Source organism: Pterocles gutturalis, unplaced genomic scaffold (assembly GCF_000699245.1).
Source record: "Pterocles gutturalis isolate BGI_N339 unplaced genomic scaffold, ASM69924v1 scaffold9860, whole genome shotgun sequence".
NCBI lineage: Eukaryota > Metazoa > Chordata > Aves > Pterocliformes > Pteroclidae > Pterocles > Pterocles gutturalis.
In genome coordinates this window covers 69,275-83,326 of record NW_010138245.1, presented here as the reverse complement: position 1 = coordinate 83,326, position 14,052 = coordinate 69,275, and the positions used below count along the sequence as shown (strand labels likewise).

General features: G+C 38.1%; 1 protein-coding gene across 1 annotated transcript in view; it reads right to left on the bottom strand.

Annotated features, from left to right (window-relative positions):
* Positions 1–1,213: 1,213 nt before the first annotated feature.
* The window catches only part of LOC104468691 (protein NEL), a 70,239-nt gene continuing 57,400 nt past the window's right edge, over positions 1,214–14,052 (bottom strand). Inside the window, exons 5-8 of the mRNA XM_010082914.1 lie at positions 8,241–8,434; positions 7,102–7,278; positions 4,735–4,959; positions 1,214–2,014 (exon numbers count right to left, since the gene is read on the bottom strand). Coding sequence (XP_010081216.1) covers positions 1,964–2,014; positions 4,735–4,959; positions 7,102–7,278; positions 8,241–8,434 — 647 coding nt within the window. The 3' untranslated portion in view covers positions 1,214–1,963. The remainder of the gene's footprint in view (positions 2,015–4,734; positions 4,960–7,101; positions 7,279–8,240; positions 8,435–14,052) is intronic.

Here is a 14,052-nt window from a genome sequence, read left to right as displayed (position 1 = left end):
TTTGCAGTTTGTCAGGAGCTGGACAATATAGTAAAATCTTTGAGTACCTGTTATTTATGGACTAGGTGAGGAAAAAGGTTTATTTGGTCTGAAAATCTTCATAGCTTTAATGGTCCAATGTAGTCTATCAGTTTGGGGGTTTTGCATTTTTTCTGATTTTTAGTTTCTTGATTTTTTTTATATTATTAGCATTCAGTGGCCTGGCATCTCTTGTAGTCCCTGCTCTGTAAACATCATGTACTCAGCAGACACCAGGGCTCAAGGGAATACCCACCAGATACATGCAGCTGCATGGCATTCCTTTGATCTCCTGCTGTACACGAAACACTGTGAACTAGCATCTGTTTGTGGGAAAAAATAATTCTGTTCTGTGAAAAACATATACATGGACTTCCCTTGTAACTAAGTAATAGACAGGGGTAATACTAATGAAAGTTTTGCCTGTCCAGGTTGCATGACAATCTACTGAATTCATAAGAGAGATGCCGAAGAGAAGCAAGGCACTTTGAAAAGAACATGACTACGGAGATGTATTTAAAGGATGCTGTTATCTTGGGCAGTTTCCTCCTTTCCTGTTATACCTTCACTGCTCCTGATGCATTCCTTACAAATTGAGCCTTTTCAGCCTGTAATTTGTAAGCACTGCTACATTCTTTATTTCTTTTACAGAATAACATAGCTTTGGTCACGTAGCCTCTTTTATTTATGGTCCCAGCAGTACTGTTGTGAAAATAGGTCTTGCCTATTGAAGTGATCCCCATCCATTAAGATACTTTACACAAACAACTAACCCAGCTGTGGAGCTTACAGAAAGACAAAACAATCTGCGGCAGCTGGAGAGAGCAGGCATACGGAGAAGATCCCCTGTAAATCTGAACAGATGCAAGTCACACACAAATGGTCTGTACCCACTCTGTGTGACAGCATCCCTCTGGCACACAGGGCCTGATCTTTAGGCAGAGGAATTTTCTATTCAATCCACTGTAGAGGCTCAGATGTACGAAGTTACTTATGTATTCCCAGAAGAATAACAAAGATAAGAAATGACAGATATAAGGTTGTGCTGGGGAGAAGCTCCCATATGTAGGGGAGCTAGACTGGCGATACTCCACCCGTGTTGCCCAGCTGCCTGGGCATGTTGTCAAAGAAGGGACAGTAACAACATGCATGAAAATGACATCCTTGAAAAGGAAAGACAGCACAAATGCAAACCTAAGTTAAGAGAAATATTTATTTAAATTTGCACAATAACGAGCTTATACTGAACAAATTCAATCAAGAAATAATAGTAAGTGCAGTAAAACAAGGAAATATTGATGACTTTTCCCATCAGAAAACATTAAGAAGCCATGCCTGTGCACCACAGTTTTTCTTTTTTGTTTTTTTTTTTTAGGGTTTTTTTTTGTTTTGTTTTTACGATAACTTCTATCTTTTTTTCAGCGCACATACTGTATATATCACATCTTAGCTGCTAGGTTCTTTATTTCTGAAGGCTTCATCCTTTTACTTAAACATCTGTTAAATTCTGCAGTGAGCAATCAAACACTTTTGTGCAGATCCGAATATGATTAAGTAAAAATCTCTGCATCTGGTCAAGTGCTGGACTCTCAAAACTTCAAAAGACCCTGTAAGACCTCCTAGTTGATTTTGGATCTTGACATTGTTATGTACAGCATTACAATGTGTCACTTTACACTAACTTAATATTCTGCATGATGATGCAGACAAATAGCCAGAAGACTTGGGCCTGACCTCATACAAAGGTTCACACATCTGAGCTTGTCTTGAGTCCCATAAATTTCACTCTGATTTAGGTAACTGAGCTCATCAAATATCTTCACTTTAGATGGACAAAACCAATTTAATTTTAGTTTTAATTTTGTACAATTTTTGGTCTAAAGTTCTTTTTTTGTGAATGAAAATTCTTTAACCAGAAACTGCTTGTGAGAGGTGGTCGTTGGTGTCACAGTTCCTGAAGGCACTGTGGGTCCACTGAGCAACAGACGTGGCCATTCTAAAGGGAGGAAAACCAGAAAGAAGAAATGAAACAATTAGTGTTTTGAACAGACTCAATCAATTCAACAAACTCAGCCACTTGCAAACACCCATCAGACTTGAACATACAGACTTGTAAAATAGAAGAGATCTACCAATTTTGATTGGATTCATGACATTGTCATCATGCCCTTCCCTTGCCCAAGGGAACAGGCTATTATGATCATCTGTTTGGCTTGCTGTGGTTTGTATCCCAGAGCTACAAGAGTCAAACTGAAAGAAGCTGGGATCAGTGGAAGAAATGCTCCCAACATAAAACTATGGGGCATCTGCCCAAGTACACAAAGCTGTTGAACAAGACAGGGCACTTAGGAGTTTTCTTTAGATCAGGCAGAAGGGATGCTGGGTTTTACTCAGCCCTGAATACTTCAAATTAATACATCCTGGCTGTAACACCAGCAAACACTAATCCATAAAGTTTCTCCTGATAGTCCAGACATTATTCTGACAATATTAGCAATTCAGGGAACAGATTGCCTGTAGATATCATTGAAGTACTGCAGGAATTATTTTCTGCACCTCTACTACTTCTTTTCTTAAGTCTTGATTCTTAAATGTGTGACTTAAAGTGTGTATTATTTTTAAATTACTACAAATACATTCTGTTGACTAATCTGCCAGGACTGATTAAAGACTAAGGTCCAAATCATTCAAACATTTTCTTTCACTCCCTTTACGGAAGGTTAGACAAGCCTGCTGTCCATGTTCTTTACCTGTGATTTGCAATGGTTTTGTGGCTAAGTCAGCTTTAGCTGATGCCCAGGTTTCTGAATTCTTAAAGGATTTTTGTAAACCTATTTTGCTACAGCTGGCTTAGAGAGGCTTAGACTGGAGCTTTGACCTTCCATGTGAAGGTCTGCAAGAAAAAAGTGGGGTGACACAGGTCAAATGAGACACAGAACTATACAAATTTGGCACAGCATTAACCTGATCTGGAGGGAGTGGGCGGTTTGCCTGCAGAACTACAATATTAAAATGCTGCCAATATGAGCAGATAGTGTATTTCAAAAAGAAATTCAGTCTGTGAAGAGAAATCAGTAAAATTTGGCTTGCTGAGGGACAAAGTGGTACATCTTCACTGTTAAGCGGATTCTCACCTGAGCCATATGAAATCTATGGGATACGGCAGAGTATCTGTTTTAATCTTATAAATCTTATATGTTCACAATGCAGCAATGGATTTATGTGTTTACACAGAATACAAATTAGTCAGTTCTTAAGGTTCAGTCTTTGTTTAAGAGAAAACGGCAGAAGGGAGTGACACACAGGTAGCTATCAGACAAACTGATACATTGCTTCTGCATTGCCATCGATTAGCAGTACAACAATAAGGACATACTTCTCATCACTGAACCTCGAAAGTGCTTTGGAGAAGAACCACACATAACTGTTTTACAGATGGGGAAACTGAGGCACATAAACCTCAGGAACTTGCCCAAGCAAGAAGTAACTTCTAGCATTGGAGTTGGTGTATGCCACCAGCTATGGACCCCAGAAGTACAGGTTTCTGCATGTAAGCCTGTTTCAACATTCTCTGTGCAGCAGCTGGCTTTCTAACCCTTACTCACTCTGTCAGATCACATAATGTTCTTCTAACCATCAACTTGTTCTGACATCAAGATAAATGTCTACACTTACGTTGCACATACCACTTCCCTCGTACAAGGACTATGCTTCAACAGCAGCAACTGCTGTTGCACACAGCATTGCGTCAGGCAAAGCAGAAGAAGGTAGTGCTTGACAGCTTCTGCCACATGATCTGTTACTCTTCATCTCTCCCAGGAGGAGGTGTTGAAGTTAGATTATTTTTTATGAGCATTTTTTCAAAGTACTTAATTGTGCAATGTACTACTTTGGGAAGTATCTTGCTTAGGAAGAACATAAAGACCAAAATCAAATGTGAATTTCAGTAATAATTAGAGATCTATGGATGAATCCTGACGGTTCTCTTTCCTTGTCTACTGTGGAAACACACTGTCATTCTTCAGTATTGGATGACGGAAAATATAATTCACCTTACAGGCTTATTTTGAATGGAAAAATTTACTGTAACATCTTTTTCTTTTGCATCTTTAAAAAGAGATGCCAGAATTCATGTAAGCCCATAGCCATTAATTGTTTTCCTCAGACAATTAATTCCTTTGACTACAAAACCTATTAAATGTTCTAAACATTACGGTGATTTTACTATTAAATTTAAAGCAAGAAAGCTATGTAACGACTAACTAGTTCTTTTATTCTCAAAACAATTACTATTCTCATAAAGCAATTCAATCAGTTCTGATAACACCATAGTATCACACAGAACAAATTTCTTGTGTGAAGTCTAGTCTTACATATCGATTTGTTACTGCAGCTATTTCCAAGATAGCATGGAGCTATACAGTAAGAACTGAGATCAAATGTGAATTGAGCTATCCTGGTGGAAAGGCCACTAACTTGCTCACAGTACACTGCATCATGGGCTGTTGTCCTGCTTCTGACCCGCTAGCACATTAAACCAGCCTTCTAGCACATGCAAGAGTGAAGTTAACAACATTGAACACTTTTACTGTAATCTCCACTGCCTTAAAACAACTTTAGACACCAGCTATCCACTGACCGGACTCTGCATTAATATTTATATGCCAGAGAACAAGCTAGGAAAGAGGCATCTCAGTTCTTTTTTATGCTCTTTACCTTGCACTGGCAGAGGGTGCACTCTGTGCCGTGCTTAATCCAAGAAGATCCAGTGAAGCGAACGATGTTGGTTTCATCCAGGCAGGTTTTAGTGATGTCATTGCGAATGGTGTCTGCTTGGCAGGGGTCAGTGACACAGTGTGGGCAGCACTCATTCTCAGGGAGGACACTGAATTCACAATCCACCTCGGGGCATGGCAGGGGCCAGCAGTCAACTTCACCTTGCTGTTTACAAATATTAGGAGAACAAGAGAACATTATTAGCTCTCACTTTGTTTCATTATCCATTCCTCTGACTCAGCATTATGTTTCTTCACTGGCTAATTTTATCCATCTGGTACTGTTCAGAAGTCAGTGCAGAGAACACTGATATTCATTGCTTGTGGGAGACACAGCAAGTTGGGTACTTTTTTCCTGCATGCTATTAAAGAAGTGTATTAGTTTTATCTTACTACAACATGCTTTGCATCAAGTTGCAGCTGAAAATTCTCCATAAACTTCATGCAATACAGAATACAGATCTGTCCTCATGAAGTACTACTTCTGCAAGTCACAGAAGCCATAGCAGGGCTGTACTGAAAAAGTGCTTCGAAATCTCCTGTTTCACCTAGTTCTTACTTCTATTTGGACTGTTGATTCACCATATAAAGCCCTCAAATTCAGCTCTGGATGGACCAGAGTTTACCTTTGACACAGTTCAAATGCATTGTCTGAACTAAGGGGTGTCAAGCTACCAGCAGCTCAATGCAGCAAGGAACACCAGCACATTTTCCATTAGAGGACCTCCACCCACTTCCCATCCATTTTGGATGTTGCAATCAGAATATCTGAATTTCCAAACTTAATCATGCTTTCTGCATGATGGGTTCAGTACAGTCAAGCTGTGAAAAGGTCAAAAGAGACTTGCGTTGGGCCAGGATATTTTTAGGGGAAGTTACTGTATGCCTGTATACAAATCTAAAGCTGTCTAATTATTCACATTAGTTACCAGAAGTTGAGGTCAGCCTCCCTTCAACTCTGGACAAGGACCAAAGTTTCAGATCTATTGCTCAAAGACTTCACAGAAGTCATTAATGCGTATTTCTTTTGGAGCAGGTCCATCTCTGACCTCCAAATTGCTCACCTCATTTGAAACACAGATTGAGTAGCATGGATTTAAGGGGGGCAAAGAGAATAGCATCTGGCCCTAGAAAAGTAGTTTATTCACAAAAACCGTATCTAAGGCTTTGAGAATGATGAGTTCAATATCTCCAGATCAAAAGCTGAAAAAAATTCCCAGAGATTTGCCATAGGTCCAAATGTACTCCTCTTGTTACAGAAAGTATTGTGAAGTTACTCTTTTACAAAATTTTCACCTGGGTCAGTTTTCCTCTTTTTGACTCACATGATGGTAAGAATGAAAGCAATCTTAAACCCAGTCACTGATCTTGATATTTCAATTTATTTTTGGGAGTGATGGACAGTATAAGTAGACAATATGCTGTCATCCAAAAAAAAATCCCCAACAACTGAAATAAAGCAGGCTTTAGTTACATAAGTAGTATCTTGAAAACAAAATAAATGTCTATTGAGATTCCAAACTGTAGGTTGTTTTGGTTTTAAGACATTTAATGAAGCACCTGGGAATCTATTTTATTGGATCTTAGCGGTGGTAACACTGAAAGCACAGTGTCCACAGAAATTGTTTTCTGGCTGTTATTTATGATACCCTGACAATGGGAAGCTGATAGATGGACTAAGCTTTACATTTGGAGACAACCTGTGATAAAAGCTAGTTGTTTTTATCTTGGGATTTTTTTCTGTCACAGAAACTTCTTGAGTGGCATTATGCAGAACAGTTTTTGCTCAGACTCTGAAATACATGCCTAGGAAAAATACCCAAAGATTTAAAAGACTTTTTTTTTAAAATTCATGTCTGTATTTTGAAAAATGCATAAAATCTTATTATTTTTCTGTTACTCAGAATGTCTGAATGACTAAACAAATTTTAGTCTATTGGCATCTTTGAATTTATGAACCGTGATAATAAATACTTATTTAGAAATTCCTTATACAGCTACATTGGTCTTTGACCAATGAGTGTACACATGAGTGTTGCTGTGTAGGTGCCATATCCAAATGACCTCCAGTCTTTGCTAAAACAATCTTCATGATTAAGTAATTTATATTATGTCTATTGTCTCAAAACGCATTTTTGACTGGAACTACACAATACTGACAAATATCCATGAAAACAATATTTCGATTATATGCATACTCCAGAGGAAATTAAATGGATGCTAATGCATGAAAATCAACTATTCACAGATCAGAGTGTCTCATATCCTTTTTCCCTTCTGTCTCTGCTGCTGTAATCAAGAGCCTTACCAAACAGCGACACTGCTGACAGTTCTGTATCCAGGAGTCACCGCTGTTGTAGGAGAGCTCCCCGCTCTGATGTAAACATTGACTGCTGAGCCTCGGGTCACATTCAGGACAGCAAAATAGGTCAACGGTGGGATTTTCACAGTCACAGACCATTCGCCGGCACATCACATATCCACTCTGTTGTTGAAACACAGACAGAGCAATAGCAGAAACCTGCACAACTTCAGCAGTACTTGTACCAAAATTTGATTTTTTAGCATGATTCTAAGTCACTAGCAGCTCACAAGTTTTTCCACTATATGATATCTTTGTCAAAACAGCATTCAAACAGAGGCAGAAACCACAAAACATAGTCAGTAGCACACTCAGTAACTACCATAAAGTTCCCCTGTTGTCATATATACTTCCTTCAATGCACCCAACCTTCAGACAGCTCTTCCCTAAGGTAATGAAACCCAAGGGTGTCTTTCCCAAGGGTCAAATTTTAATGGATTGCAACATTGTCATTCTCATACAGATGCTAGTGGAGTCTTGTTTAAAACTTCCAGATTTGTCCCTCTCTTCTGTAACTACTCACATAAGGAAGATGATAGGTTGTCTGAAGTTAAATTCATGCCCATGAAAGTTGAGCTGCTGAAATGCTCAGGACTTTGTCAGCAGTGTATGGAGCCTTCATTCTTCATCAGCATTTAGCCTGGGATCAAGCTTCCCACAGCAAACATTTGAGAAAGTTAAGCTGAACTACTCTGCAGATACAGAACCTAGTTCTATTTATAGCCATCTGCTAGAGATACTGGCGTCGGTCACCAACGACAATATGTGTCTAGATAGACAGTTTATTTGCACAAAAAATGCTGTTACTCCCACCCAGAAAACACAGGTGGCATCTCTGCTAACAAAATAGTACTATCATCCTTCTTCCAGTATCATATAATAAACCTCCCATGGAAGTTCTACTTGTGCAGGTTGGACAAAGAAGCTCTCCCCCAAACCCTACATAATACATAATTCCATTTTTCTGTAGCACCACATGCACACCTGTGAAGGCAGCTAAAACAGGAATGTCACTTCAATCATGATGCTCTTCCCTTCATCCCTACCACCATCTTGCAGAAGCAGCTACTTCTATTTCTACTGACCTGGCATGAACAGACAGAGCATCTGTCATTCTCCAGCACCCAAATCTGACCATTGTGCTTGATTTTGTCTTCATGGATACAGTCTCCTGTGCAGTTCTTGCCATGGGGACACCGACAGTCGTACCCACCATCCAAGTTAAAGCAAACAGTGTCATTGGCACAGGTATGCCTTCCAGTTCCACATTCATCAATGTCTGCAAAAACATGGCATGTAATGCTCTTAGACTACATTCAATTAACAAAATATTCTTGCGGCAGTCAATGTAAATAACTCTTGGCCATTAAAGACTTCAGATGAAAATTAATATGCACTTCCCCAGAATGAGGAGAAATAACTTAAAAGCTCACAAAAAATATTTTTCAACTCACATTAACTTTTAAAATGTGATATTGAGTTTTCCTATATAAACTTCTAAGTGAATACTATTGAGTGAGGCAGGTAGAATGAAGAAATTGCAGGAAACAAGAACAAAAATAATTCTCAGCTCCCTAAAGAGCTTTAGTTTGTGGCAACCATTCATGAGATGTGCAGTTAAACAAGGAAAGATTCAGAATCTTGTTTTGAAAACCTTTTACCGGCACTGTCTAGCACATTTGAGCTCACTTGCTGAGAACTTAATGTGAAAGGTGATGTCTCACCTGTAAGCTCATTTAAGCAAGCACATCATGCTTTAAGTTTCATCATTTATTACAGTGTACAAACGAGAATATTTTAATTATTCAAGTTGCAGTGACACCTATAGCCCTTGTGTCTAGCATAGTAAATAGAGAAAAAAAAAAATTTCTCCAGTGAATAAAGGTAAATGACTTCAAAACCATCATATCTCAAAGAATTCAAGAGTACCTTTAAAGGTACACACAATTACTCTGCAAGGCCAAACTAGCAGCACACACTGCCTTCTACTTGAACAGTCTTTATTTAGCTTTTCAGCTGTCCATATGGGGGAAACTTATCTGGGAAAAAGGCTTTGAAAGGGCATTAAGTAAACAGCTATATATGATAAAACATGGAAAACACTAGAAAAGACTAGATCTATGGTGATTGTAAATATCGGTGCACTGAGTTCAACTCTAAATACAATTTCACAACAGTCTGGCCAAAGCTCTTAGTTACAGTTCATTAAAAAGTACTGTTGTGATATTTAACAGTCCAACAGATCAGTACAGGACAAAATAAGCAATATAGCCATGTACGTATCTTTCACCATCAGCATAAAAACTTAATAAAACTCTCAGCTTTGGGTTCAATAATAGAAATGAAACCTCCAATTCACCTCAAGCACATTCAGTTTAAAGCAAAACAACTCAATTATCATTTCAATTCCAAGTGTGGATGCAGACAAAAAAAGTAAACAAATTGCTAACATGAATATGAATTGGGATGAAAAACAGCAGGGAAATTATTAGAATTCCATTCTATAAATAAGCAGCATTGTGGGTTTCCTTCAAATACTGTGTGCAATAACAGTGGCACCATCTCAAAAAAAAAGTATTGCAAAATTACTAGGGCTTATGGGAACGATGAGGAAAATGTCATTTGAGAAGAACTGAAAAGAGATGGATTGTTCATCTCTAAAAGAATATCAGCAAGAAGGGATATAACAAAAAAAAACAAAAACGAATACTCCAGAGAAGACATGGTGAGAGCTTTTGTTCTCCATATGGCCTAACACACAATACAGAGGACAGTGAATGAAACTGAAAACCAACAAATTTAAACCTGATAAAAGGAAATAACTTTTCAGTAAAAGGAAATAACTTTTCATATGATGCATAGACAAACCACAACTCTGCCACAGAATGTTAAGAGGGCAAAAAAATCTGCATAGCCAAAAGCATACAAACCTAGCAAGGATATTCAATGTACAATGCTAACAGATTTTGGAAGAGAGATTACATTTCATAGGTTAGGGTTTACGGTGCCCTTATTATGTATCAGATAATCCAGAACAAGTGAATCATCTCCTATCTCCCTATCTTCTACCTCATAATCTTCTGAAGCACCTGGAGTCAGCCACTGTTGCAATACGGCAGAAGATAACTGGGATCATGAACCTAATTCAGTGTGGCTGTTTGCATGGCTCTGAACAGCTGAAATGTCACAGGCACATCAGACAGGGAAACCCATCCCAACGGTAAGGATACATAATCAGTGGAACAGACAGCCCTGCGGAGGCTGTGCAATCTTCAGCCTTGAAGGGTTTCAGACAAGTAGCTAACAGGAATGGTTTGAGTGATGCTGGTCTGGGCAGAGCAGAGGGATGGAAAAGCTGCTCTCTCCTTTCTCTGTTTTCTCTTAAATCCATACTGAAAGTTATACAGTTTGGCAATTTGAAATTCAGATCTCCACATACTCAATCTAACTGGTTTTAAGTTATGCAGTGAAGAGAACAAACACAAATCCTATTTAAATATAATGACTCAGATTAACAGCAGGATTCTCTTTATCTTTGAAGTAATTTTTAATAAATGACTTTCTGACACTTGCATTCATTTAAAACACTCTTTTGTAGAAAGCTTTCACATAGCTAGTCTCATAAATGAATAATATCACTTCTCAAGAACCTGGCCGCTTAACTAAAAGCAGCAGTATTTAATTAGATACTTGGATGAAGTTCAGCTGTCATGTAAATAAGAACAGTTTCCTTTACATAACAAATGGTGACCCTAGAAACACGAAGTCTGCATTTGTCACTTATGAACAAGTGTATTTCACAATTTGCCCACGAGGAAAATGCTTGCGTGGTTTGTTTTTCAACATGGCAATAGTTAGTGCACTGTTACTGAAAATAATTGAGGTTGTAATCATTGACTCTGGTACTGAGCCGGGATTATCCAACATTGAGAATTTATGAAAAATCCCAACTTTGTTTTTTTCAGTTGTTTGCCTCATGAAAATACATATTCTGGACAGGGCAATTTAAATATCCCCGGTCAAAGCAGGAGCTACTTAGGTTTTCATTCTAACCTAAGAGAAACAGCAGTGTGTTTATAAGGCAGCAAGAGAAACACAAAATAAGCATGCATGAAATTCTCATCTGCATTATTCATCCACATCAAACTTCAGGCATTATCTACAAAGAACTTGCACACAAATCATCCATACATAGCAAAACCTTGTTCAGCTTTTTTACTTTGGATTTATCATGGATAGTGAATTATGTTACTGATATTTTGTTCACAGCCATAACCAGCTTTCCAAATTCCATAACCACATGGAGAGGGTACACTGGACCCTGTATCTTTTCTGTTTGAGAAAGGGAGAGGGGAGGATTACAGGTTGCTTACTTCCAGTATATCTAGCCACAGAGGCATGTTATTGTCACTCTCATATTGGTTTTTATTTAAAAAAACCCAACAAAACAAACAACAAATAATTCACTTCAGGCTATTTACAATACACTGCTTGGGAATCATGCAGCTTGAATGCTATGACTTTAGAACATTAAGTCTCAAAAGACTTGAAGGTTTGCCTCAGAAGAAAACAGACACCAAATGTAACTAGTTCTCTAGTGCTAAATTGAGGACCAGTTCTTATTTATCTATGCTACACTAAAAATTACAGCAGCTTTAATCTGTCATACTTTTAAGGATTTTTTCTTTCTTATTTTCATCCCTGGGTACAACTTAATGTTGCAATGACAAAGGAGTACCATGGATGAAGAAGTAGTGATACATGTTATGGAAAGTTGGGAGTTAGCTGTATCACAAGTAATTTTATGCCTACACAGGAAAAATACTAGACTAAAACCATACAAAATGGTGACAGTACCTGGAATGACTAAACTCCTTTTGTAATACTTGAGAGACTGCAAAGGCAGAAAACTCCATAAAAGCAGGAATTTCAATTGCCCCACCAGGTTGTGACCCAAGGCGGTATTTAACAGGTTTACTGTTTCTTGGAACAAATATTCAAAGAATCCTAAAGGGACAAAGCCCCATTTGATTTGGCCCTGAGCAGTGTGCAGGCTCTGATTCAAAATGTCTCTACTGAGCACCTATTCTGTATTGGTGACCAAGAGTGAGCACAATGTATGCAAGTTCAATATCCTTAAAGGAATTTAAAAGGCTGCAAAAAAATTTCTGTGGTAGTGCTTTTATTTTTAAAGGGGGAATTATGTTAAAATGATGAAGTTTTAAAGATTAATTAAAACTAGCAGCCAAAAGAATAAAATGTTTTCAGACAGAAAAAAGATTGTTTAAAGATACTACATTATAAATTCAGGGTAGACGTATACTGCACCAATGAAAAACACTTTAAAGCAGGGGATACATTTAATATAATGTACTATTTTTATTTGAAAACTTCATGAGGTCCTTTGCATAATACACACTCTTCAAGGAACTATGTGCCATGGAATAAAAGAAGCCGTTGACTCACAGATTAATAGTGGATTAATTAGCAAGTAATAAAAGGTAGGAATAAATCGTCAGGCTTGTCACAATGGAGAGTTGTCCCAGGGAATTCCCCCAAGCATCTATGCCAGAATGTTTGCTGCCCATTATACTTAGTCATCTGGAAGACTTGATCAACAGTGAAATGAAAAAGGCTGTTGATAAGGAAGTATTAAAAATAAAAAAATGACAGTGAAATATAGAAGTATTCCATGATATTGACTGAGCAAACAATAATCTGTCAGATGAGATTCAATCGTAAGGTGCATGGTGAAATACCCACTCAAAAATCAAATCAGTCTTTTAGATCTATTCTGGAAAGAGATTTTGGAGCTACTGTGGATAGCTCTAACTAATGACGGCTCAATAACATTTTGGGCAAAAAAACCACAAATACAACATGGACAGTGACCGATAAGAAAAGTCACAATAAACTCACAAGCAACATAAGGCATAATTAGAAAATAACCTTTGTACACCTTGCTACGTAGTGACAATGGGCTCAGAGGTGCATTCTGATATAGCTGATGGAAAGCTGCAACTTCCCCTCCTCTGATGAGCTATCCAGACTTACATGCAGGGTGTTCACATAATGCCCAAAAATATTTCCCCTGGACATGGTTTCCTAACACAATAATTCTTATATCAGTTAGAGTGTAATCTAGGTAAAGAAAAGATGAACATCTCTATCACTGGAAATGTGCTGTTGGAAGAGACGGGGGGCGGGGGGATGGGACAGTTCCTTTGCTCTGAAGCAACTGAAGTTTCTCAGTTACTTTAGCTCTGAGGAGTAGCATTAGCTCAGCAAGGTGACAACATGAGGATAACTGAATACTTTCTGCTTAAGGCAAAACAGGAAGGAGTGCATGTGATAGGGAGGCCCAAGCTCTTCTGAGCAGAAAGTTTGGTTTCTGTTCTTCTTTGTCCTAAGTTAATCCATTGACTGATGCAATCGTTCTTCAAAGAGAAAATGAATTGTGAATAATTTATTTGTTACTTCATGCAAGCCAGCTGCCAGAGTGCTTAGCAGATGTTGAAAATAAAGAGCTGAGATTTCAGATGCCACTAACACCAGCTTCACAGAAATGCTGTTTCCTGATACAGTAAATAAGTTCAAATTACCATCTTATAAAATGTAGTGGCCAAGTTTCTGTTTTATTAGTCTTTTTATAAAAGATGAGAAACTCTGACAATTTTGTATTCTGCCCAGACTTCAGAATATTTAAATACTAACTTGTCACCATATCTACCTTTTGTCTGGTGATGTTGAGTTTGCATTCCTAAACTCAGTACTGAAGTCTTAATGCCTATAGCTCTGTTTAGCATGGATGGAAAAAAAAATCCCTTCATGGTTTTATTTGTTGGTCTTTTATGATCACGAATGAAGGCAAACGGATTTCAATGGAGCTTTGGGAGT